Source organism: Hypanus sabinus, chromosome 3 (genome assembly GCF_030144855.1).
Source record: "Hypanus sabinus isolate sHypSab1 chromosome 3, sHypSab1.hap1, whole genome shotgun sequence".
Lineage (NCBI taxonomy): Eukaryota > Metazoa > Chordata > Chondrichthyes > Myliobatiformes > Dasyatidae > Hypanus > Hypanus sabinus.
The window spans coordinates 40536342-40564023 of NC_082708.1; the positions used below are offsets into that span (position 1 = coordinate 40536342).

The following is a 27682-nucleotide window of genomic DNA, read 5'->3' on the forward strand; positions in this document are numbered from 1 at the left end:
CTTGTAGACTTAGGAACTTGTCGTACGTGTATCAAATGCTGAGATATAGTGCTGGAGCCTAGAATTCTTGCATTCCCATTGTAAAAACCATGCAGTGAAGATATTGAGAGCAGAGCACAGGGTGGAAGTGTTATACATTGGTACCAATTCTCAGAAATATCATTCGGTGGGAACAACATCATCAGAACCAGATGAATTGGAAGTTTCAAAAGTGCTGTCTTATGGAGAAACATCTCTTAAATCTTAAGATGCAATTCAACTTTGGCAATGCAATCTGAGATGTTCCAAAAACAATTTCTGCATAAGTCAAAATCATTAGGAGCATATTATTGATTTCCTGATGTGCAGAAGTGACAAACAATGTTCTTGATGGATATGTACATTTAGTTAATTACTCCATGTCTTATCCCAGAGTACTGGATCCAGATTGTGTATTGCTTTTCTACATACAGGTCCTTTGATGGTAATTGTTGAATACTGCAAATATGGAAACCTCTCCAACTACCTTCAGACCAAGAGGAATAACTTCATGTTGCACAAGGTGAACAGACATAACCGTTTATTTTTTTTAAAAACTTCCTGAGTTTACAACCTATGGAGTATTTTCACTCACAGTTGGAAAATTCTACATACTATGCCCCTTCTTTCTCCTTAAAGCAAGATTCAACTGAGTGAGATGATTAAATATTCAAAACTAACCTACTAAGATCTGTCCTCTTTTCAGACTCTGCCTCATTATGTAATTAGAAGTAGGAATTCATTATGTTGAAAGTTACATGCAAGGATCTGCATTCTACTGTTTTGAAGAATAGGCCTCAAAACCCAGTGAAGCTGTTTTTAAGCATCAAATAGACATAAATATTGCCTGCACTGAACAAAATAGGCATGGGAGCTTACAAAAAAAGTATTTCTTGTCTCATAAATATCTGTACTCTAGATAAGATAGCACAGAATGTGATTATCTTTCAGACCTCGACAGAAATTTTCTATACCATCTATTTTGTTTAAAGTGTTCTTTTGTGAAGATGGGGGTAATTGTCAGGAAGATAGTTTGAATAACTCCTGTCATTGCTGGAGAACACTATCATTGTTGGTTACAAATGTTGTTTGTGTTTGTTCACATCAAATTAAGTCAAAAAAATTAAAAATCACACCAGTTTTCCCTCCTAATTGCCTACTTTAGCTGTGATTCATGAGCAAGAACAGGTATTGCATCTGGATTCCAATAGCTTTCACACTACCAGCAAAAAAAATTTGCCTTTCTCTTTATTCCTACCAGTGTAGATCACTCCACATATTTTGCATTATGTTCTCTCTGCTATGTCCTTCCTGTTCATCAGCACCCTGTGGTGAACTACATATACCTGTATGGACACGCCCCCCCACCCCCCCACTGACTGCTCCTGTGGCTCCTCCCACAGACCGTGGCTTCTCCCACAGACCCTGGTATAAAGGCGATTGGACCCTTCCTCAGTCTCCAGGATGTTGTGTGATGGTCGCTTGCTGCTTGTGCTTTCTTCCAGCCAATAAAAGCCTACCTTAACTCACGTCTCCGAGAGTTATTGATGGTGCATCACACCCTAAAGCCTTTGAACATCCTCCTCCATTAACACACTCCCACTCAGGTTTGTGTTTTCAGCCAACATGGAAAATCACATTATACAGTCCATGAACAGCTAGTGATCCAGCTCTGTACATGCTGCACCACTTTAATTATCACGGCCTCCAAACTTAAAAATGATCTGTTTCCTCCTACCCTCTTACCAGTTGATCAATGACACTTCTGTAGGAGTTATTCTCCTATTTAACTGCTTGCTATGCCTGGGTTATGACTTGCCATATCAGAGCAGAGTAGGTGATAAGGGAGGGAGCAGGTGGTGTGGGGGAGAAAAGGATGAAGAAAAATGAATATTTAAGATGCTCATATCAGCAAATGATTTCTGTCTTTTTACAAAACATAATGCAGTAGGGATCCATTTACTACTTCGTGAACTGGCTGTGCAATATAGAACTGTGTTGATACCAATGATGCTGCAGGTTTTAACTGGTGTGAGATGCACCTTTGCTATTAATTTTTCAATATATCAACCGATTTTTAAAGCTCTTGTCCTGTATTATGTGTCTAGGAAACTACACTACAGGCAAATCAAATTCAAGAAAAGATCCCCATGGAGGGGAAAAAGAGAAGGCTGGCTAGTGTCACAAGCTCTGAGAGCTCCACCAGCTCAGGATTTGATGAAGATAAAACTCTAAGTGAGGTTGAAGAGGAAGAGGAGGGTAAGAACTGATTCCTTCCTGATTTCTTCCTGATTTACAGCCTTCAAAGTTATTTTTACATCAGAATGTGTATCTTTGATGTCCTTGCTGATTATCTATCTAATAAACATCCGTGGGATATTCTTAATAAGAGGAGACACACCTTTCAAGTTTGGAAAGGAATAAAAATACATGTGTACCAAGTGTAGAAGAAAATGTTCTTATCAGTATGTAGTTGTCCAGGAATGCAGGGAGGAAACCTCACTTCATTATTTTGCCACTGATCTGTGGGAGGTGAAAGGGTGTAGCAGAGTTAGCAAACACGGCAGGATTAAAAAGCATATATCAGCAGATGTTACAGATTTATTATTGCCATGTTTTAATCCTGTGATTAATTAATGGTCTGAAATGTTACTGTAGCCTCCAACAGAGCCAACAGCTTATTAGTGAGACAATGCTGAGAAAAGATCAGGAATGGACGATAGAGCTTTCCGCTCCTCATTTGAATTCAAAGTAGATTTATTATCAAAGTATGTATACAGAAAACAACTCTGAGATTCATCCTCCCACGGGCAGCCATGAAACAAAGAAATATTGTGAAACCCATTGAAGAAAACATCAAATACCCAATCCGTGTAAAAAGAACAAATTGTGCTAACGGCAAAAAGCAAGCGGACAACACATAAAATGTCATACATCATACCAGGAGCCCAGTTGCAATCAGTTTAGTACAGTTCAGCATTGTGCCACTAGCCCACTGCAGGCTGTAGGGGAAGGCATTCTTTGCTGAAGTGCCCCAGACCACATCAATTGCCCTGATCAAACCACTCAAAAACAGCAAAAAAAAAGTTACCAGAATCCAGGAAAACATGTAACTTGAACCCAAAGTCCCCCACTTCGAGTCTTCATACTCTCTGGTCAATCCCAATGTCGATCCCAAGAACTTTCATCCGACAGCAGTTAGTGATAGGGAGAGGAAGAGTGCTGAAACTCATGCAGAAGGCTCTGAACACATGCCCATCCTTATGGACTTAACCTTGCTCAACACTCCAACTGGAGAAAATCAATGGAGTCCACCAAAACAAACAATAATTAATACTTTAAGTATACTTTGTTTCAAGTGATTCCACAAAGCTAATGAGTGTCCAAGTTTAAGTAATATTAGGTATCACCAAGTTTCATGTAATGAAATACAAAGTTTTGTTTGCCAAACATTGCAGTTAACTGTTCATTTTCTCATGTGTGCTAGCCAGTGAATAGCTCAGGTCTAATTATTCCAAGTATGATGCTCACTGCTAAGGATCTTTCATGGACAATGTTTTACCATTCAATCATTTATTATTTAATTTTCATTTCATATGCTGCATACAAAGTTCCAACAAAGCTCAACTTAACCTTTCAGCCAGGCATTTGACATCCTTTAAATTTAACAATGAATGTAATTAAATCTTAATTGCTCATTTTCTCTTAGACCTATCAGGATGTTAGTAATCCAACATTTTTTTGAAGTATTACAGTAATGACACATCTGCTACTTCAATTTTTGATTTCAATCAAAAGGGGGGTTTATGGATTGATGTTCTTGTGTTTTGTGCGAGGTAGGGTCCTTGGGGGGGGGGTTGATAATCTTGTTACTGTTCTTTTTTTGTGTGGAGTAGGTTTGCAGTTTCTCTTTAAACTGACTTCTGTGGATTTTTTTTTGTTTCATGGCTATATGGAGAAGACAAATCTCAGAGTTGCATATGGCATACATACTTTGATAAAAAAATGAACCTTTGAACCCTTCAACCATGTTTGCTCCACAGTCAGCTCCTTTTGCTTTGCATTATTGCTGATTTTGTCACTTACTCCAGGCATCAGTCTTTTCCCTTTCTCTTCTGTAAATTACTTGCACTACTTTTCCCAGACTCTGCTCCTGTTCATTCTCAACAAGTCGGTTGTTCCACTTTCTCTGCAGGTGTTGCCTCATCTCCAAAATGCCTCCAACACCTCTTGTTTTTATTTTGTATTGCAAATATCTTCAATATTTTGCAAACAAGTAATCATTTGGGTAAAGTACAAAGAGCAATTGGTAAAATCACAGTATTTTGTGGCTTGTCTAGAATAAAGAAAAAATGTGAACGTTCCAATCAAATTTGACTACGGAAAGAGAAAGTAAATTAAAGCTTGTAGGAAAAGACTCATTTGAAATGACTCATTCATTGCAAGATAGTGAATTTTCACCTTTGAGGTTTCATAATAAAGTAGTCTATATTATCCTATACCTCGTTAATAAATTTTTGTGCAATGATGTGTTTTTAGTCAGAATAATTTCCTGATTTGTAATTTCACTTGTTGAAAGCAAGTTGTTGCATAACAAATGGGAAAAAAAAACAGTTTAGGACACTGATTTATATGTTACTTAGAACAGCCACGTAGCAGTAATGCAGCAGATTTGAGGAAGAATTGCTGGAAAATGATTTTATGGAAAAAGGAAAGATTAATGACCTCTAGGAATGTGGGAGAGAACAGACTATCATAAGAAACAATGCCAATTGTGAACTGTAATGAATGGCTAGGAAGGATGTAATTGCTTGTCATTTGGGATCATTATGTTGAGTAGATTTAGGAGGATACAGCAAAAGTGTGTTTGAGTTGATTGTGGCAATACTTATCCCATGGTTCTTGCTAGATTAGTCCAAATAACATTATTATTGGCCTAAAATAAAATATTGCACCCATCTGATGTCTGAAACAATAAATGGAGGCAATGGAAATGCCCAGCAGGTCAGGTAGCATCCATGGTGAAAGTGCATCAAATAATATCCTTTGACTGAACACTTTGTTGATATTCAAACTTTTTTGTTGATACAAGGGATAAATAGATATGATGGAATTCGTAGGGATTTCATACTAAAGAATAACCTTAATACATAGATATCTTCTTTTGCTGACCAATGTAGAAATAGAGCTGCAAAAATAATTTTATGTTAAGTCATGCAATTGCATTGCAAATAACAAAAGTATCACTCAGATATTTCTTTCATATTTGTGGATTGGGCATTGAATTGTTAAATCCTTTCAAGGTTTGCTCTGAGTCAGCCAGGTTACATACTGGAGAGCTTTTAGTCTGAGTGAATGCAGTTTAAAGTTGCTCATTAGGCTCAGAAAAGATCAAACTCAGAGACGTTCTAAATTGAATCTAGAAATCGCTGTTTGTTTGGGATTCGTGAATGCAATAGTTTCTTTTCAAACTGCACTGGGATTGAAGAATATAGAGATAATTTGCATTAAAGTTACAGAATTATATCTTACAGCTCTCTCGGCAGTGATAACTTTATTACTGAAATGATAACAACAACAGCAATTCAAAATTAACAATTATTTCCTTTCTTTTCGAATAATTGATAGATGGTGATGACTTACACAAGCAACCAATTACCATGGAGGACCTAATCAGTTACAGTTTTCAGGTGGCCCGAGGCATGGAATTCTTAGCATCAAGAAAGGTTTGAATGTAACCAAAATAAAAAATTATGAAGTTCTGAGTCATTGACATTCTCTTTGCTGTTTGCAGCTCCTTATTAAACAATAGTATGACTTATATGCACCAATCACAGATCAGGAGGTAGTTTGCTGTCTGATGTTGGACATCTCTTTATACAAGATGCTGCAAATCTATGCAACACATACACTGGAGGAACTCAGCAGGCCGGGCAGCAACTATGGACAAAAGGAAACAGTCGATGTTTTGGCTGAGACAATTCATCATCTGTGAAAAAAAGATGAGAAGTTAGAGCAAGAAAGTGGGGAGAAGAGGAGGTAGATGTACAAGGTGGTAGGTGATAGGTGAAATCAGGAGAGGGTGAGGGGTCACTACCACTCAGGGCCCCAAACAGAACTTCCAGCTGAGGAGACACTTCACTTGTGATTCTGTTGGGGTCATCACTGTATTCAGTGTTCCTGGTGTGGTTCCTCTATATTGATGAGACTCTACATAAATTGGGCACCTGCTTCACTGAGTACCTTTGCTTTGTCTGCCAGAAAAAGCGGGATTTCCCAGTTGCCACCAACTTCAATTTTACTTCCTATTCCCATTTCAACATGTCAGTCCATGCCCTCCTCTACTGCTGTGATGAGTCCACACTCAGGTTGGAGGAGCAACACATTATATCCCATCTGGGTAGCCTCCTACTTGATGGCATGAGCATTGATTTCGCAAACTCCGATAAATGCCCCACCTCCTTTCACTGTTCACATTCCCTTTTCCCTCTCTCAGTTCATCTCCTTACCTCCCTCTGGCGCTCCTCCTCCTTCCCTTTTTACCTTCTCCTGTCAGATTCCCCCTTCTCCAGCCCTTTATCTCTTTCACCTATCAGCTTCCCAGCTCTTTACTTCACCCTCCCCACTCTCCCAGTTTCACCTATCACCTGCCACCTTGTACTTCTTCCACTCCTCCCCCATCTTCTTCCTCTAACTTCTTTTTTTTCCAGTCCTAATGAAGGGTCTCAGCCCGATACATTGACTGTTTACACTTTTCCATAGATGCTGCTTGGCCTGCTGGGTTCCTCCAGCATTTTGTGTGTTATTTCTTTATACAAGAGTTAATCAGGCCAGTTCATCACATTGGAGGAAGTGGAGAGTAAGTAGTGAGCAGGCTGGAGGACATCATATGCCCTTCCCTATGTTTTCTCCCATCTTTGTTTCTGTTGTTACGCTATGGTTACCACAGAGAAATTGTTTTAACTGCTAACTTGGTTCCCAGCAGTCAGCTTGGCAACAAAGCAGTAGCTGTGAAATCTGTACACAGGTTCCAATGGAAAGAACTGAAGTTTTTTTAGGTTGTGCGAAATAATGAGCTGTATTCAATGTATTTTTGGCAAAATTTGCAGATTACTTTGATGGAATAGAGTGTTTAGTACAGAGAGAAAGGTGATATAGTTTCAACAACAGTTGTGTTAGCAAAGTGCTGGCAATTCACGAATGCATTTAACCACCACAATGAGCAAATCCATTTACTACACCACGATTAAGAAGTAAAGTAAAAATGCTGAAAGATCGGCTATTATTTCTCAAAACATATATGGTTTACATGATTAATCAGTTAGTTAAAACTATTTCGAGAACCACTGATGAAAATGCATTTGAACACAACCCGTGGACTCCCTTTCAAGGACTCTGCAAACCATGTTCTCAGTATTATTTAATCAGTTGTATTTGTTGTTTGCTTTCTTTTGCACACTGGTTGCTTGTCAGTCTTTGTGTGTAGTTTTTCATAGATTCTATTGTGTTTCATCGTTCTGGTGTGAATGACTGTGAGAAATGCATCTCAGGATAATATTTGGTAACATTTATGTACTTTGATAATAAATTTAATTTGGACTTTTAACTTTATTGAACATTAAAGGATACAAAGCTCCTAAGGGCATTGATAGCATAAATGTTGGGAGGATGTTTACCTACCTGGGGAATCCAATGAGAATAAAAGTCAGCTGGTTAAAATTGAAATGAAGAAAAAGATTTACAATTCTTTGAAATTATGCATTAAGTTGTGAATAATGTAGAAAGTTTGTAAATTCTTGGAAAGGAGGAGTGCTTTATGATAGAGTTGAGCGAAAGGTCAGTCACAAAATTACTGAATAACTGGATAGATATAAGAGGGTGAAGGATCTACAACTCCTTTATCTTATGTTACTATGTTTATAAACTACATGCTTATGAATATCAACATCAGCTGCAGTCTATTGTATATTAATTATCTCTATATATATTGTTAAAAATCCCAAAATTTAAGCAACATTTTAAATTGAATCACATTTCAAATTAGAAAACTGTAAATAGTTCAATAAAATTCCAGTTCAAACATGAGAATTCTGACATATCTAACATTTGTAACCATCTCCTTTGAAGCATTAGAATTGTTAAAGATAATCCTGTATATAATCTAGTACCAACAATAGTTTGGAACAAGTCGGAAGTGTTATTTTGCCTAAACTAGTGTAATTGGTACAGTTAAGGAAGGGAGCCAATAGTCAATGGAATGAGAGTCATTCCCCATTCATTATTTGGCACATCTTCCTCTGTTCTTTGCGTTGCACGACACATGGAGGATCTCATGCTTTGTTCTGTAGCACTGTGAAAATGTCATGGAAAAATCACAGAGGAATGTTTTCTTACCTGTTATCTGTTGCCAAGTTGAAATGTTCACGTAAGCTATGCTGAAGCATTTGTGGCTGGATTTGTGACGCCCAGCTCTTCCTCCCATCCAGAACTGCAATGAACAATTATTACATTTAATGACTTACTTTCAAATTGTGATATCAGAAAACAAATACATTTGTTACGTAAGTTCTGAGGAACTCAATCAGACATCCTACTTACTTCTGTCTACTTCCCCAGGAAAAATGTTAAATTATATATTTTGTAACATTAGGCAAAGGAGTTTTACTAAATAAGTTTCCTTATAAATAATGATATCAGGAAACCCATGGCAATGATTGAGGAAATGAGTTTTGAGAATGCAACTCTTTTATTACAGTGCATCCATCGAGATCTGGCAGCAAGAAACATCCTTTTATCTGAGAATAATGTAGTAAAGATCTGTGACTTCGGACTTGCACGAGATATTTATAAAGATCCTGATTATGTACGAAAGGGAGATGTAAGTTCATTTGAAAGGATTATTTGAAAAGATGCAAATAACTTGACAAGTAAAATTTAAGGATTACTTGCTTAAGGAGCTAGTCTTGTCAATAATCTTGATCATCAATATTTGCAGGCAAGGCTCCCTCTCAAATGGATGGCCCCTGAATCTATATTTGACAAAGTTTACAATACTCAAAGTGATGTCTGGTCTTACGGAGTTTTATTGTGGGAAATATTTTCCTTAGGTATGTCATAATATCTACATCTATGTATTATATTCAGATAAAGGATTCTTTATGGCTACAGTTGACATGCATAAATTGTACACAATATTAATGAAAACGTGAATTTCAATATTCATACAGACATGCACAAGCATTTGTACAGAGTGACTAATGTGGTACCATTAGAACATTGAATAGAGACAGTACAGTGCTGGACAGACCATTTTGCTCATGATGTCATGCTGATCTTCATGACAATTTATACTAAATGTCCTCCAAAATTGTTTATAGCAATTTAACAAAAACAAGCCAATAAACTATATCCTTGAGTGACTGACATTGGTGGTGGGTAAATTGTTGGAAGGGGATTCTGAGGAACAGGATCTTGGAGAAACAGGGTCTGGTTCAGGACACTCAGCATGGCTTTGTCTGTGGGAAGTCATGTCTGACAAATCTTTTGGAATTCTTTGAGGAGGTAACCAAAAGAATTGATGAAGGTAGGACAGAGGATGTTGTTTATATGGACCTTATTGTCTCTCATAGCGGGCTAGTCTGGAAGAGTAGAGCGTATGCGATCCAGGGGGGAATAGCAGACTGAATTCATAATTGGCTCAGTGGTAGGAAGCACAGATTGATGGTTGTGGGTTGTTTATCAGACTGGAGGCCTGTGTCAAATGATGCGATACAGAGGTTGGTTCTGGAACCTTTGTTGTTTGTAATCTACAGAAACATTTTGGTTGTGAATGTATACGGCTTAGTTAGTAAGTGTGAGATCATACTAAAATAGTTGGTGGTGTAGATCAAACACGAGGAAATCTGCAGATGCTGGAAATTCAAACAACACACACAAAATGCTGGTGGAACGCAGCAGGCCAGGCAGTATCTATAGGGAGAAGTGCTGTCAACATTTAGGGCCGAGACCCTTCGTCAGGACTAACTGAAAGGAGAGGTCCTGACAAAGGGTCTTGGCCCGAAACGCGACAGTACTTCTATAGATGCTGTCTGGCCTGCTGTGTTCCACCAGCATTTTGTGAGTGGTGTTGTAGATAGTGCGGAAGGTTATGAAAAATAACAGGGGGATGTTGATCAGCTGGTGTGTGTGCTTAGGATTGGCAAGTGGCTTTCTATCCAGATAAATGTGAGATATGTATTTCATTCTGGAAAATCAAAACTAGGATGGAACATATACAGTGAATAGTAAGGCCTTGAGTTGTATTATTGCAGGGGAATCCTATAAATGTAAGTGTATAGTTAACTGAAAGTGGCATCACAAGTAGATAGGATGATAAAGAAGGGTTCAGCGTGCTGGCCTTTTTTGTCAGAGCACTGAGTATTAGAGTTGGGAGGTTATCTTGCAATTGTGTAAGATGTTGATGAGGCTACACCTGGAATATTCTATACAGTTTTGTTTTCCTATTATTGGAAAGATGTTACTAAAGTAGAAAAGATTTACCAGGATGTTGCCTAGACTTAAAAGCCTAGGAAGCTGCACAGACTGTTCCTTCGAATATCGGATATTGATGGGAGAACTGATAGAGATATATATAAGTTCATGAGAAGCATAGACAGGGTGAAAGCACATAATCTTTTTCCAAGGAAGAGTGTACTAACAACATGAGAACGTGGGTTTAACATCAGAAGCAAGAGACTTAAAAGGGACATTGGAGGCAGCTTCTTCACAAAAGGGATGGTGAATGTTTGAAATGAACTGCCATTTAAAAGCCACCTAGGTAAGTCCATGGATAGAAGAGGTTTAGAGGATGATAGGTCAAATGCAGGCAGATGGGTTTAGCTTGGTGGGCAGCACAGTCAACATGATGTTGGACTGAAGGGCTTGTATCTAATTTTTTTGTCTCTATGACCTTATGACATCTGGTTTGGTATACGAAATATAAATAGTTCTTATCTTAAAATGATTCTACACAAACATAGAAACATTGAAAACCTACAGCACAATACAGGCCCTTCGGCCCACAAAGTTGTGCCAAACATGTCCCTACCTTAGACATTACTAGGCTTACCTATAGCCCTCTGTTTTTCTAAGCTCCATGTACATATCCAAAAGTCTCTTAAAAGACCCAATCGTATCCACCTTCACCACCGTTGCCGGCAGCCCATTCCATGCACTCACCACTCTCCGAGTAAAAAACTTAACCCTATCATCTCCTCTATACCTACTCCCCAGCACCTTAAACCTGTGTCCTCTTGTGGCAACCATTTCAACCCTGGGAAAAAGCCTCTGACTATCCACACGATCAATGCCTCTCATCATCTTATACACCTCTATCAGGTCGCCTCTCACCCTCTGTCACTCCAAGGAGAAAAGGCCGAGTTCACTCAACCTATTCTCATAAGGCATGCTCCCTATTCCGGGCAACATCCGTGTAAATCTCCTCTGCACCCTTTCTATGGTTTCCACATCCTTCCTGCAGTGAGGCAACCAGAACTGAGTACTGTACTCCTAGTGAGGTCTGACGAGGGTCCTATATAGCTGCAACATTACTTCTCAGCTGCTAAATTCAATTCCACGATTGATGAAGGCTGATACACCATAGGCCTTCTTAACCACAGAATCAATCTGCGCAGCTACTTTGAGCGTCCTATGGACTCAGACCCCAAGGCCTCTCTGATACTCCACACTGCCTAGAGTCTTACCATTAGTACTATATTCTGCCATCATATTTGACCTACCAAAGTGAACCACTTCACACTCATCTGGGTTGAACTCCATCTGCCATTTCTCAGCCCAGTTTTGCATCCTATCAATGTCCCACTGTAACCTCTGACAGCCCCCCACACTATCCACAACACCCCTAATCTTTTGTCATCAGCAAACATACTAACCCATCCCTCCACTTCCTCATCCAAGTCATTTATAAAAATCACAAAGAGTAATGGTCCCAGAACAGATCCCTGAGGCACTCCACTGGTGACAGACCTCCATTGCAGAATATGACCCATTTACAACCACTCTTTGCCTTCTGTGGGCAAGCCAGTTCTCGATCCACAAAGCAATGTCCCCTTGGATCCCATCCCTCCTTACTTTGCCTATAAGCCTTGCATGGTGTACCTTATCAAATGCCTTGCTGAAATCCATATACACTACATCTACTGCTCTTCCTTCATCAAGGTGTTTAGTCATATCCTCAAAAAATTCAATCAGGCTCATAAGGCATGACTTGCCCTTGACAAAGCCATGCTGACTATTCCTAATCATATTATACCTCTCCAAATGTTCTTAAATCCTGCCTCTCAGGATCTTCTCCATCAACTTACCAATCTCTGAGGTAAGACTCACTGGTCTATAATTTCCTGGGCTATCTCTTCTCCCTTTCTTGAATAAAGGAACAACATTCGCAACCCTCCAGTCATCTGGAACCTCTCCCATCCCCATTGATGATGCAATGATCATCACCAGAAGCTCAGCAATCTCCTCCCTCGCCTTCCACAGTAGCCTGGGGTACATCTCATCCTCTCCTGGCTTCTTATCCAACTTGATGCTTTCCAAAAGCTCCAGCACCTCCTCTTTCTTAATATCTACATGCTCAAGCTTTTCAGTCTGTTGCAAGTCGTCACTACAATTATCAAGATCCTTTTCCATAGTGAATACTGGAGTGAAGTATTCATTAAGTACCTCCGCTATTTCCATCTGTTCCATACACATTTTCCCACTGTCACACTTGATAGGTCCTATTCTTTCCCATCTTATCCACTTGCTCTTCGTACACTTGTAGAATGTTTTGTGGTTTTCCTTAATCCTGCCCGCCAAGGCCTTCTCATGGCCTCTTCTGGCTCTCCTAAATTCCTTCTTAAGCTCCTTCCTATTAGCCTTATAATCTTTTAGATCTCTAACATTACCTATCTCTCTGAATCTTTTGTAAGCTTTTCTTTTCTTCTGGACTAGATTTATTACAGCCTTTGTACACCATGGTTCCTGTACCCTACCATAACTTTCCTGTCTCATTGGAAAGTACCTGTGCACAACTCCACACAAATATCCACTGAATATTTGCCACATTCCTTCCATACTTTTCCCTGAGAACGTCTGTTTCCAGTTTAAGCTTCCAATTTCTTGCCTGATAGCCTCATAATTCCCCTTACTCCAATTAAACACTTTTCTAACTTGTCTGTTCCTATCTCTCTCCAATGCTATTGTAAAGGAGATAGAATTATGATCACTAGCTCCAAAATGCTCTCCCACTGAGAGATCTGACACCTGATCAGGTTCATTTCCCAATACCAAATCAAGTACAGCCTCGCCTCTTGTAAGTTTATCTGCATATTGTGTCAAGAAACCTTCTTGAATACACCTAACAAACTCCACCACATCTAAATTCCTTGCTCTAGGGAGATGCCAATCAATTTGGGAATTTAAAATCTCCCATCATGACAGCTCTGTTATTATTAGACCTTTCCAGGATCTGTTTCCCTATCTGCTCCTCGATATCCCTGTTACTATTGGGCAACCTATAAAAACACCCAGTAAAGTTATTGACCCCTTCCTGTTCCTAACCTCTATCCACAAAGACTCCGTAGACAATCCCTCCATGGTGTCCACCTTTTCTGCAGCCGTGACACTATCTCTGATCAACAGTGCCACGCCCCCATCTCTTTTGCCTCCTTCCCTGTTGTTTCTGAAATATCTAAAATCCGGCACTTGAAGTAACCATTCCTGTCCCTGAACCATCCAAGTTTCTGTAATGGCCACTACATTATATCTCCAAGTATTGATCCACGCTCTAAGCTCATCCGCTTTGTTCACAACATTCCTTGCGTTAAAATAGACGCATCTCAAACCTTCGGTCTGAGCTTATCCCTTCTCTATCATCTACCTATCCTCACTCTTGCACTGTCTACAAGCTTTCCCTATTTGTGAGCCAACCTCCTCTTCCCCAGTCTCTTCAGTTCGGTTCCCAACCCCCAGCAATTCTAGTTTAAATTCTCCTCAGTAGCCTTAGCAAACCTCCCTGCCAGGATATTGGTCCCCCTGGGATTCAAGTGCAAGCCATCCTTTTTGTACAGGTCAAAACTGCCCCAGAAGAGGTCCCAATGATCCAGAAATCTGAATCCCTGCCCCCTGCTCTAATCCCTCAGGCATGCATTTATCCTCCACCTCATTCTATTCCTATTCTCACTGTTCCATGGCACAGGCAGTAATCCCGAGATAACTATCTTTGCGGTCCTGATTCTGAACTTCCTTCCTAACTCCCTGTAGTCTGTTTTCAGGACCTCTTCCCTTTTCACACCTATGTCATTGATACCAATATGTACCACGACCTCTGGCTGTTCACCCTCCCACTGCAGGATACCTTGGACGTGATCTGAAACATCCCAGACCCTGGCACTTGGGAGGCAAACTACCATCCAAGTTTCTTTCCTGCGTCCACAGAATCGCCTGTCTGACCCCCTAACTATAGAGTCCCTTATCACTACTGCCTTCCTCTTCCTTTCCCTACCCTTCTGAGCCACAGGGTCAGACTCTGTGCCAGAGGCACGGCCACCATTGCTTCCCCCAGGTAGGCTGTTCCCCCCCCCCAACAGTATTCAAACAGGAGTACTTATTGTCAAGGGGTACAGCCAGAGGGGTACTCTCTAGTACCTGACTCTTCTCCTTCCCACTCCTGACTGCGATCCACTTAGACAAGTGCCTGTAACTCCTTTCTATCACCTCCTCACCCTCCCTGACCAGATGAAGGTCATCGAGCTGCAGCTTCAGTTCCCTAACTTGGTCCCTTAGGAGCTGCAGCTCGATGCACCAGGTGCAGATATGGCTGTCCGGGAGGCTGGGAGACTTCAGGACCTTCCACATCTGACACCGAACACAGAACACTGGCCTCACACACATACTTCCTCCTTTCCACAATTAACACAGGTAAGCCTACCTCGCCTCGTCCCGTTACCACCTAAGCCCATTGAGCCAAAGCCCTCTCACTCTGCCTCCTTCTCACTCCACTGCCCACTGGATATGGCGGTCTTCTTTTTAAACCTTTTGCACTCTACTGGCTGACATCATGTGCCTGCACAGTCTTGCCTTTCTTTTACCCCGAGTAGTTAAAAAAAAATCCCTTTGCTCTGGAAATCAGTCATTCACTGGCAGCCTTCTTGCTCCAAATCAAAAACTGTTGAAGATTCCTTGCCTTTTTAAACTTTTTCGCGCTCCACTGGCTGACATCATGTGCCTGAGCAGTCTTGCCTCTCTTTTACCGAGTAGTAAAAAAAATCCCTTTGCTCCAGAAACAGCCATCTACTCGCAGTCTTCTTGCTCCGAATGACACATGCAGCTTCACTTGCTCAACCAAATTGACTCACAGTCTAGCAGTCTTTTGATTCTGAAATTCTCTTTCTTGCTTCTCAATCTCACCCTAAGCACACCCTTTCAGCGCCACAATGGTCTGAGCTTTCTGGGCTTCCTCAATTGTGATCACCAGTGAAGTGAGCTCCGTGAAGAGATCTGACATAAGCTGCATTCAATGCACCTCCACCAGTCTTCACTCAATGAATAGTCATTGAGTCATAGAAAAATACAGCATAGAAATAGACCCTTCATTTCTTACCTTATAACAATGCACATTGAGACCATTTAGTTCTTACTCCATTAGAACTCAAAGGAGAAACCTCATTTGATCCATACCTCTTTCCTTATCCACTCCAACTCTGCAGTGTATCCAGTTTCATATAAGCCCATCAACTTCCCTTGTGATTTCTTTGGGGGGGGGCAGCTGATATTTACCATTTAAACTATTAATGTACCTTTGGGAAGAGCACCCAAATGTAGTTATGGAGAGAATGAGCAAAATCTACAAGGTCATTTCCTGAGGTCAGTATGGAATATGGGTCTCTGGAGCTTTCAAACTAATCCCATCACTTTGAAATGATTAATAACCTGCAAATTTCATCCCTCAACTTAAGAATATTTTGTGAATACAAGCCATGAGTCATGAGACTGGCTGAGAAATAATACATTATCTAAGAGCAATTGAGTGTAAGAGAAGAGTGCTTAGAACCAAATAAAATTAATTAGGCCATAATGTATTAATTCAAGCAGATTCTGCCACGTGGCTCAGCATAGTTCCAATCCCTTTTTTTGCAGCTAGCTTATGTCCGCTTTATACATCTAAAATAAATGTTCTAAAATAGATTATGCTTGCTTTCTTGAGGCAAATTAGAGTGGCTAAGTTCCCAGAGCCTGACAAGGAGTTCCCTTGGACCTTGTGTGAGGCTAGTGAAGATATTGCAGGAGCCAGCAGAGATACTTAAAATTCCCTAGCCATAGGTGAGGTGCTGGAGGAATGGAGGATTGCTAATGTTGTTCTGTTCTTCAAATAAAGGCTCTAAGAATAAGCCGGGAAACTATAGGCTGGTGAGCCTGACATCAGTAGTGGGTAATGTTATTGGAAGGAACTGGATGTTCAGTATAAATATTTGGATGGACGTGGACTGATTAGAGATTGTCAACATGGCATTGTGAATGGTAGGTCACGTCTAACCAATCTTAAGGAGTTTTTCAAGGAGGTTACTAGGGAATTTCATGAATGAAAAGCAATAGATGTTGTCTACATGGAATTTAGCAAGACCTTTGACAAGAAAATGGGTGGTAGGTTAGAAGGTTCAGTCACTTGACATTCAGGATGAGGTAGTAAATTGGATTCTACTTTGTTTTTGCAGTAGAAGCCAGAGAGTGGTAGTAGATGGTTTCCTCTCTGACTGCAGGTCTGCAGCAAGTGGTGTGCAGCAGGGATTGGTGTGGGGTCTTTTGTTGTGGTAAACTAAATCAGCAAATCTGTGGATCACACCAAGATTGGAGGTGTAGTGGACAATGAGGAATGCTAGCAACACTTACAGCAGGATCTGGACCAGCTGGAAAAATGGGCTGAAGAAAGACAAATGGAATTAATGAAGATAAATGTGAGATGTTGTAGGACAAATCAGGGTAGAACTTGAAGTGAATTGTAGGGTATTGAGTGCAGTAGAATGGAGGGATCTGAGATTACAGATCCATACTTCCTTGAAAGTGGCATCACAGGTAGATAAGGTTGTAAAGAGAACTTCAAGCAGTAAATCAAGGTATTGAGTACAGGAGTTGTATAAGACGTTACTGAGACCTTATCTGAAGTATTGTGTGCATTTAGAGTTATCAGTAAGATTCAAAGAGTACAGAGAAATTTTACAAGGACGTTGCTGAGACTTGAGGATCTGGGTTATAGAGAAAAGGATCAATAGGTTAGGATTTTATTCCATGGAGCATAGGAGAATGAGGGAGGATTTGATAGAGGTGTACAAAATTATGAGGAGAGCAGGTAGGGTAAATGCAAGTAGGCTTTTTCCACTGAGGTTGGGAGAGACTAAAACTGGAGACCATGGGTTAAGGGTGAACGTTGAAATGTTTAAGGGGAACATGAGGGGAACTTCTTCACTCAAAGGGTGGTTAGTATGTGGAATGAGCTGCCAGTGGAAGTGGTGATGTGGGTTTGATTTTGCCATTTAAGAGAAGTTTGGATAAGGAGAATGGAGGTCTTTGGTCCAGGTGTAGATTGATGGGACTAGGCAGAATAAAAGGCCTGTTTTTGAGTTATAGTGATCTACAACTTTATGACTATGTTCAAGTGTTTAGATAGGTTATTCTCTGGATAGGAGGGGAATGGTGTGCTGCCTGTGCCTCTGTTCTTCTCCATGTAAACTGAGAATGGAGCGGATATTAACCAGGCCTGTCAACTGAATTGGCTGTTTGACTTGGATCATGGATGGATGGTACATGAACTGGTCCTGTTAACTGCCCATTGTGAATGGATGAGTCACAGAATCTGAGAGGAATTGATGGGAATGTGGCCAGAACAAAATTAGAACTAATGTAGGAATAGTGTGAATGCATACTTTATGGCCAGCACAGACTGAGTGGGCTGAAGTTACATCATTCAAGCAGCTACTGTTGCAAACAGTATGCAAGGCGAGCATTTCATTGTATCATGATACATGTGATATTAATAAACCAATGTCAATAATCTTTGATGTTATGCTTGTATCTCAATTACCTGTTTCTCAAGCTTCTTTTCAGCTTCTCTGGGGTTTATAAATAACCAGTAATATGTTAGTTCAGAATGATGCTGGTTTCTATATATGTATATTAATGCAGAAAAAGGGTTATTTCTTGACATTTACTTTAGTTGAATCCATCAGTTTTAAAGCAGTGATTGCTGTGCTTAAATCTGAACAGTTTCCTAAGGGGAAATAATGATAAGATGAATGTTGATACTTCTACCCCTTTATCCACTAACTTGCCAATATCAGTTTATAGGTTTTGTCAGATCTGACTCTGACACAAACTTGTTATAGATAGATTGTTATTGACATAATTTTGTTATCATCTGCAATTTCTATCCTTGTAGTTACTCTTAAAACATGGTCTTATTTACATATCTGATTCAGGTGCATCACCGTACCCAGGAGTCCAAATCGATGAGGAATTTTGTCGAAGATTAAAAGAGGGCACAAGGATGCGAGCTCCTGACTATTCAACCCCAGAAATGTAAGCAACAAATATTTGCTATTTTGAAAATATTCAAAGCCTACATACTTTGCCTTCTATTATGGTGGAAGCTATAAAGTATAACCTTTGTTCTAAAATAAAACCTTGACCCTCTCTGAAATTGATCCAAAATAAGTGACTAATTATCATTTGTAGATTTTAAAATGAATTAAACTAACACAATTCATATTTGTATTTAAAGAGTAGAAATTAATTTACAGAATACATATTGTAAACGTATATATGTGTGAGAGAGTGCAATAAAACACCAGGTAGTTATAAGTTATAGCTCACTTGATGTAATGGATTTCCTCGGCAGTGAATATGGAAAAAGGTTGTTAGTGACGTTCTTAAAAAATGTGTGAAACAAGCTAAGAGCAGTCTGTGTTACCTCTGTGATTACAATAATTGCAGCCTTTGTCATGAAAGCAGAGGAGCATTTGATAGCTCTGGGCCTGTAATCACTAGAATTTATAAGAATGAAGGGGGATCCCTTTGAAGCCTACTGAATATTGAAAGGCCTAGACCAGGGGTCAGCAACCTTTACCACTGAAAGAGCCACTTGGACCCGTTTCCCACAGAAAAGAAAACACTGGGAGCCGCAAAACCCGCTTGACATTTAAAATGAAATAACACTGCATACAACGTTTTGTTTTGCCTTGATGCTATGTATAAACAAACTATAATGTGTTGCATTTATGAAATTGATGAACTCCTGCAGAGAAAATGAAATTACATTTCTGCATGCAACAAAAACATTTTGAACTCCGAAAAAAAGACGTTGGGTTGAAGGTTACTTTTAAGTAAAATACTCAACGTCTATTTGAGTCCTTGTATTTATGAAAAACACCAAACTTAAATTTGCCGCCAGCAGCAAACCAAAAATAACGTCAGCCAGCTGTCAACCTGAAAAATAAAAGGACTATTTCACTGAACAATGAAAACATATGAATATACGTAAAATAATAGGCAATTAAAATATTTATCATACTTGTTCAGGTTGACTCACACCTGACAATGCAGTCGTATTTAGTAGGGATGGATCGATGCTTAGGGGAGTGACCGGGAAGGATAATGTGTTTTTTTCCTCTCTGAACTCACAGAAGCGTTTCCCAAACGATCTTTGCATTGCGATGATTGCAGAATGTAAATACTCCGAATTTATCATGTCGTGACCTTGTTTGAACTCTCTCAAATTGGGGAAGTGAGACAATGTGCCTTTCTGTAAATCTCTGGCAAGCAACGTCAACTTGCGCTCGAATGCCAAAACATCCTCCAACATGTGCAGGGCTGTACGTCCTTACCCCGTTGAAGAGCTGTGTTCAGCGTGTTCAGGTGCGCTGTCATGTCTACCATGAAGTGTAGCTTTTCCAGCCACTCTGGCTGTTCCAGCTCAGGAAAGTTGAGCCCTTTGCTGCCCAGGAAAGTTTTCACTTCTTCCAGACACGCGACAAAGAGTTTCAGCACCTCCCCTTTGGACAGCCACCGGACTTTGTTGTGCAGCAGGAGATCAGAATATGCGCTTTCCAGCTCGTCCAGTAACAAACGGAATTGACGGTGATTTAAACTTTTTGCCATTATTTTATTGACAATCTGAATGACAACATCCATTACTTCTGTGCATTCCGGAGGAAATGTTTGAGCGCACAGTGCCTCTTGGTGCAAGATGCGGTGAAAAGTCAGCAGCTTTCTGTCCAGCGACTTCTGCAGTAAAGCCACAAATCCCTTGTGCGTTCCCGTCATATTCGGCGCCCCATCAGTAGCTACTGACACCAGATGGGTGGTCTTTATTCCTTTGGCTCTTAAACAATTCAAGACAGCCTCACAGATGTCCTCCCCCCGTGTTTGGTCTTTTAGAGGTATCAACTCAATCAGTTCTTCCTGTGGCCCGGCAGAGTTTACATACCGGCAGAACAACGCTATTTGTTCAATATCACCTTTGTCTTTAGACTCGTCACAGGCAATCGAGTAGGCCACAGCTGAATTGATGTCTTTAATTTGCTGTCTTGTGATGTCTTCTGCCATTTTTATGGTTCTGTCTTTGACAGTCTTTGCAGAGAGGGGCATATCCCTGATTTTCTGCACAATTTCACTCTTGTTTTTAAAGTCCGTGAATAGATGTTCTGAAATCTTAATGAAAGATTCTTTTATATATTCACCATCTGTAAACTGCTTCCCGTGCCTGACTATTTCCTCAGCGGCAATATAACTGGCGTATGTCGTTGATTTTCCAGACTTCATCCATTTCTGGAAATGATTTTTGCTCAGATCAACCTTCCGCATCAGTTCCGAAACGGCTTTTTTTCTCTCATCTCCATCCGGATATTTTTGAGCAAAGGCTGCGTGTTTATTCTGGAAATGCCTTGCGACATTTGACTTTTTGTTGTTTGCTAGTTTCTCATTGCATATTAAGCATACCGGTAAACCAGTCTCGTCAACAGTGAAAGCAAATGAATCTGTCCACGTATCATTAAACGTTCTGTTTTCTTCAGTCACTTTTCTTTTTTTAGAATTCTCCATAGTTGGCTTACCTTGGATCGAAAAATTAAAGAAATCGCGCACTGGCGGGTGTCAGGTATTGGCAGTGGTGACGTATATTAATAGCGATAAAAACACGTTGTAGCGGTGTGCTCACGCAGTCAGTAAACTGCAGTCGAATAACTTTATTCGAACTAAACAGCCTTGCTTTTAAGCCTCCCTCAACCCAGCCCCCATGGACGCAGATGCTGCAAAAGACGCGTACTCACAAACCCCCGTAGGCTATCTCCCTTAGCCTGAATGCTGGCTAATTGTGAGCCGTTTCGGATGTGCCAGGAAATGTGTCGCCACACTTAGATTGTACAAGATCACCATAATCTTCAAATTTAGAATTACATTTCAAAAGCTAACAAACTAACATAAAATACATTTTAATTAAATACTGACCAATTATTTCCCAAAGCCACAGGGAGCCGCAGCACAGAGGTGAAAGAGCCACAAATGGCTCGGGAGCCGCAGGTTGCCGACCCCCGGCCTAGACAGAGTGGACATGGAGAGGATGTTTCCAATAGCGGGTGCATCCTCAGAGTAGAAGGATGTCTCTTTAGAACAGAGATGAGGAGGAATTCCTTTAGCCAGGGGATGGTGAATCTATGGAATTTAATATCATAGACAGCTATGGAGGCAGTTGTTAGGTATATCTAAAGCGGAAGTTGGTTACTTGATTTAAGGTTCTTGATTAGTGATGGCGTCAAAGGTTCAGGGGAGAAGGCAGAAATATGAAGGAAAATAAGGCAGCCATGATAGAATGGCAGAATAGCCTTGATGGGCCAAGTGGCTGAATTCTTTCCTACAGTCTTATGGTGTATATGGATTACTTTTCTAGGCATATTTTTAATAATGAAAGACTATAAAAGGTGCAAGACGGGCTGTTCTTGAGAGGTATAGATTCAGTATAGTACATTTAGGAATGGGACAAGATAAATGTTTCAGGGTCTGTGGAATATGCTGCCTTAATTTGTTGACAGTGATGATGTTATTCTGGCCTGCTTGGTGGAAATCAGGCAGGGACTTTTGAAATTGCTCCAAGGACCCATCTATCAAATGTTCAGTCTTCTTCTGCAGGCTCTTATTTTCATTTGGACTTCTACATGAACAACTGCTGGAAAGTGGCATGTTTCAGCTTGAATAATGCAACATATTTCTTGCTTGTCTCACATTTAAATCTGTGCTTCATGTGTCTTGTCCCCTGCAATGTTTGAGCCTGGATTTTTTGTTGGACTGGGGCACTAAAGGATGTGAATCTGAAGTGGCTGAGTAGCTATGATTTATTTGAAATTTAGACAAGTTAGAGGCTAACTGGGTGACTCCTGCTTCTACCCATTTTGTTGTGGTTTGCCAAATATCTTACAACCAACATTGTGGAGTTCAGTTAAGACTATAACCAACTTAATATCAACTCCCTCTCTGAGAAACCTGAAAGAAATAGATTGTATAAAACTAATTTGATTTTAATGTGATGTTTATAAGTGTTACTTAAAATTATATTTTACATTAATTAAATGTAAAATTAACCTAATGAAACAACTGTATATTTAAAACACAAAGAAGCTAAGTATTCATTGGGTATTCATTCCAGCTATCAAATATTACTCGACTGCTGGCATAATGAACCCAAACAGCGGCCTACATTCACAAAACTTGTGGAGAGACTTGGAGATTTATTACAAGCAAGTGTTCGGCAGGTACTAAAAAGTTGAGAAGAACGCTGGCTGACTGCTAAGTATTTCCAGATTTTCACTTCAGATTTCTAGCATCTATAGCTTTTTGCTTTTACTGCTATTAGTTAACGTCCTCATAAACATCATAAACATTAGTTAACATCATCATTATTTTTTATATTTATAACAAAACATGTTGTGATCGGCAGGATGGAAAGGACTACATCCCCCTGAGAGGCATGCTCGTATCAAATAGCTTTAATTTTTCAGTGCCAACATTGCCAGACTCTTGCTTGGGAGAAGAAATGGAGAATTCAAAATTTAATTATAAAAATACAGGAAGCTTTGGGTAAGATATATTACCATTTTATCAAGAAAATTAAAGTCTGAAATTTACCGAAACAATGAATTAAACTGAGATAATTCACTAAGACAACCAGATCCAGAATTCAAGTTTATTTATACTCAGTCTTATTATGTCTATAATCTTGCCACATCTCCCACATCTGTTTATAAATAAGGCAGATATCAGTATAAAACTCTTGCTGATTTTCTCTTCTATTTTCTGCTCTTGCCTGAGATCAATTTAATTTCAGGACTTTTTTAAAATCAGACAAACTATGTATGATAAGTTAACTCCACTCTAAATTCTTTTGATTGAGGCAAAAATAAGATTGACAACTTTTTAGTACCTATAAATTACAGCAAATATAAAATATTAACTGATAAGAAATATGCACATTGTAAATGGAATAAGCAGCTGCTTTGAATCTGTACTTTTTTTCACTTAAAATGTTGAATAAATGCATAAGACAAGAAGAACCTACTGGGAACATCTGCAAACTTCTTGAGTTGTCAATTGCGTTGCTGATGGAAAGCAAGATTGAAAAATTAGTATTGAAAGGAAACATTATCTCTTTGTGCATCTTAGTTACCAAAAATAAGTATTGGCAAGGTCCTGGATTCATCCATTGAAAGTTATCAAGTCATAGAGTCAGGAAAACCACAGAAACAGGCCCATCGGTCCATCTAGTCCATGTTGGCCCAGTTTTCTGCCTAGTCCCAGCTTCTTGCATCTGGACCATAGCTCTCCATACTTATCTTACGTACCCATCGAAATTTCTCTGAAATGTTACAATCAAACCCGCATTTACCATATGCGCTGGCAGCTCATTCCACACTCACACCACTCTCTGAATGAAGAAGTTTCTACCTAGATTCCTGTTGAATATGTCACCTTTCATCCTAAACCTATGCCCTCTACTTCTAGTCTCATTCAACCTGAGGGGGGAGAAGCTTGTAAGCATTCACCCTATCTATACTCCTTGTAATTTTGTATACCTCCATCAACTCTCCCCTCATCCTCCTACAATCTAGGGAATAAAGTCCTCACCGATTCAACCTTTCCACGCAGCTCAGGTCCTTAAGTCCTGGCAACATTCATGTACGCTTTCTCTGTTCTCTTTCAAGCTTATAGACCAACTTTCCTGTAGGTAGGAGACACAAGGCTCCAAATTTGGCCCCCACCTAGGTCTAATACAACTTAAACATAAGATCACAACTCCTGTATTAAATGCTCTGACTTATGAAGGCCATTGTGCTTAAACCATCCCTACCTGAAATGTCACTTTCAAGGAATTAGCAATCCATGTTCCCAGGTCCCTTTGTTCTTCTACATATCTCAGTGTCAAACTGTTCACTGTCTTATCCTGATTGGTCTTCCCAAAATGGCTCAAAATACTGCAAGAGTGGTCTTACCAATGCCTTATAAAATGTTGCTTTCATATGCTAGTCCCATCAAAATGAATGCTGTCATTGCATATGCTTTCCTTACCACCAACTCATCCTGCTAGTTAACCTTTGGGGAATCCTGCATGAGGACTCCCACGTCCCTTTAAACCTCCAATTTCTGAATTTGCTCCCTGTTTAGAAAATAGTCTACACCTTTATTCTTTCAATGAAAGTGCATGACCATACACTTCCCTACACTGTATTCCATCTGAACGTCAGCACAGGAACAGGGCCTTTGGCCCACAATATTGTGCAGAACCAATTAAATTAGTAATCAAATAACCAACTAAACCAACATCTTCTGTCTACACAATGTCCATGTCTTTCTACTTTCTTTACTTTTAAATGCCTATCTAAATGTCTCTTAAAATTCCAATTTCCCTAAAGTTTCGGCCTCTACCAGCACCCCAGGGAGCACATTTCAGGCACTCACCACTTTCTATGTAAGAAGTTGCTCCTCATCTCTCTTTTGAAATTACTCACCTCACCTTAAATGCATACCCTCTGGTACTAGGCCTTTCAATCATGGGAAAAAGATACTGCCTGTCTACTCTATCCAAGCGTTTCATAATCTAATAAATCTCTATCAGATCTCCCCTCAGTCTCTGCCACTTGAGAGAAAATGGCCCAAGTTTATCCAGCCTCTTGTTACAAGCTCTGCCCTCTAATCCAGGTGACACCTTGGTAAACTTTTCCTGCACCCTCTCCAAAGCCTCAACATTTTTCTTATAATGGGGTGACTAGAACTATATGCAACTCTTCCAGATGTGGCTAACTAGAGTTTTATAAAGCTGCAATATAATTTCCTGATTTTGAACTCAATGGGAGCTATGAATTTGTACTCCAAGATCCCTCTGTTCATTAATGCTGCTAAGTGTCTTGCCCTTTACAGTCTCCTTATATCTGCCCCTTCTTTGCCCATTCTCCTGAACTGTATATCCCTCTACTGTCTCCTTGCTTCCTCATACTATCTGCCCCTCCACCTACCTTTAAATTCTCAGCAAACTTGGCCACAAAGCTATCATTTCTGTTATCCAAATGATTGACATACTGTAAAACATGAAAAGAAGAGGAACACCATTAGTTCATTTCACTGGCAGGCAACCAGAAAAAACCTCCTTTACTCACCTCTTTGTCCCCTACCATTCAACCAATTTTCTATCCATACTAGTTTCTTTCCTGTAGTACCTGCTACCATGAATGTATCTTTCCTGTAATCCTTTAGAATACCTTTGAATAATTTACTCATGACTGATGTCAGTATCAACATCCTATAATTTCCTGTCTTGTTCTTATTTCTTAAACAATAGATCAACCTCATGACATCATTAGTCACTCCTCTGGCACCTCACCTGTGGGTAAGAATATTTTATAGATCTGTCAGCCTACCTGCAATTTCTCTAATGGCCTCCCACGAAGTCCTAGGAGATGCCTTGTCAGTTTCTGAGGAGTTACCCACCTTAATTTGCCTCAAGTCAGCAAGCACCCCCTCTTCCAATGTCCAGATATAGTCAATGACCTCACTACCCTTTTGGCTTAGACTGTCTCCTGAGTAAATACATGTGCCTAAAAATTAACTGTAAGATCTGCAACATCTCTTTCTGCTCCATGCATAGATTCCACACCAACCTTCAAGAGAACCAATTTTGTCCCTTGCTGTCCTTTTGCTCTTAGGATTCCTTTTCACTTGTCTCTCAGAGCAATCTCATGACATCTTTTAGCCCTCTTGATCTCTCCCTCAAGTGTTCTCTTTTATTTCTTATATTCTTTAGGTTCATCATTTGCTCCTTGCTGCCTTTACCTGATATGCACCTCCCCCCCTCTTTTTCTTTACTAGGGCCTCATTAATCCATCAGTAATCAAGGTTCCCTAAACGTTAGTCTTGCCTTTTATTCTGTCAGGAACATTAAGATTCTGTGTTTTCAATATTTCACTTTTAAAGACCTCCCACTTACCAAGCATTTATTTTGCCAGAAAATAGCCTACTTCAATCCACATTTTCCTTGCCAGATCCCTTCTGATGCCATCAAAATTGGATTTTCTCCGATTTAGAATCTCAGCCCAAGGACCAGTCCTATCCTTCTCCATACTTATCTTGAAACTAATAGAATTATGATCGCTAAGTCGAAAGTATTTCCCTACACTCACTTCTCTCATCTGCCCTGTCTCATTCCCAAAGAGGAGATCCTGTGTCATGCTCTCTCTCATTGGTACCTCCACATATTGATTAAGGAAACTGTCCTGTACACATTTGACAAATTCTATTTTAAAATAAGGGAATCTCAGTCAATGTGTGCAAAGTCAAACTCACCTACTATCACAACTTTATATTTCTTGTAACTGTTATAAGATCATAGGAACATAAGAACATAAGAAATAGGAGCAGGAGTCGGTCATCTGGCCTGTCGGGCTGCTCCACCATTCAATAAGTTCATGTCTGATCTGGCCATGGACGCATCTCCACCTATCTGCCTTTTCCCCATAAACCTTAATTCTTGTACTACGCAAAAATCTATCAACCTTGTCTTAAATATATTTTCCAAGGTAGCCTCCACTGCGTCATTGGGCAGAGAATCCCACAGATTCACCACTTTCTGGGAAAAGCTGTTCCTCCTCATATCCATCCTGAAATTACTCCCCAAATCTTGAGGCTATGTTCCCTAGTTCTAGTCTCACCTACCAGTGGAAACAACTTTCCTGCCTCTATCTTATCTCTTCCTTTCATAATTTCATATGTTTCTATAAGATATCCTTTCATTCTTCCGAATTCTGGCGAGTACAGTTCTGGGCGACTCAATCGCTCCTCATAGTCTAACCCCTTCATCCCTGAAATCAACCTGCTGAACCTCCTCTGCTCCACCTCCAAAGCCATAATATCCTTCCTCAAGTAAGAAGACCAGAACTACATGCAGTACTCCAGGTGCAGCTTCACCAGTACCCTGCATAGTTGTAGTGTAACCTCCCTGCTCTTAACTTCAATCCCTGTAGCAATGAAGGCCAACATTCTACTTGCCTTCTTGATAGCCTGCTGCACCTGCAAATCAACCCTTTGTGATTCATGCAGA

The 27682-nt window shown here is 40.0% G+C and overlaps 1 protein-coding gene and 1 long non-coding RNA gene across 3 annotated transcripts in view; one reads left to right on the forward strand and one right to left on the reverse strand.

Annotated features, from left to right (window-relative positions):
* flt1 (fms related receptor tyrosine kinase 1) overlaps nucleotides 1–27682 on the forward strand; it is a 171100-nt gene that overhangs the window by 117045 nt on the left and 26373 nt on the right. For both annotated transcript variants that reach the window (XM_059964134.1, XM_059964133.1), the window contains exons 20-27: nucleotides 453–541; nucleotides 2127–2277; nucleotides 5647–5744; nucleotides 8774–8896; nucleotides 9014–9125; nucleotides 18528–18627; nucleotides 22745–22850; nucleotides 23036–23175. In XM_059964134.1, the coding sequence (XP_059820117.1) occupies nucleotides 453–541; nucleotides 2127–2277; nucleotides 5647–5744; nucleotides 8774–8896; nucleotides 9014–9125; nucleotides 18528–18627; nucleotides 22745–22850; nucleotides 23036–23175 (919 nt within the window). The remainder of the gene's footprint in view (nucleotides 1–452; nucleotides 542–2126; nucleotides 2278–5646; nucleotides 5745–8773; nucleotides 8897–9013; nucleotides 9126–18527; nucleotides 18628–22744; nucleotides 22851–23035; nucleotides 23176–27682) is intronic.
* LOC132391229 (uncharacterized) lies at nucleotides 5759–25706 on the reverse strand. The gene is made up of 4 exons (XR_009511129.1): nucleotides 25605–25706; nucleotides 23654–23693; nucleotides 8413–8506; nucleotides 5759–6007 (listed from the first exon to the last, which is right to left on the reverse strand). It is a non-coding gene; the product is annotated as an uncharacterized LOC132391229 (long non-coding RNA).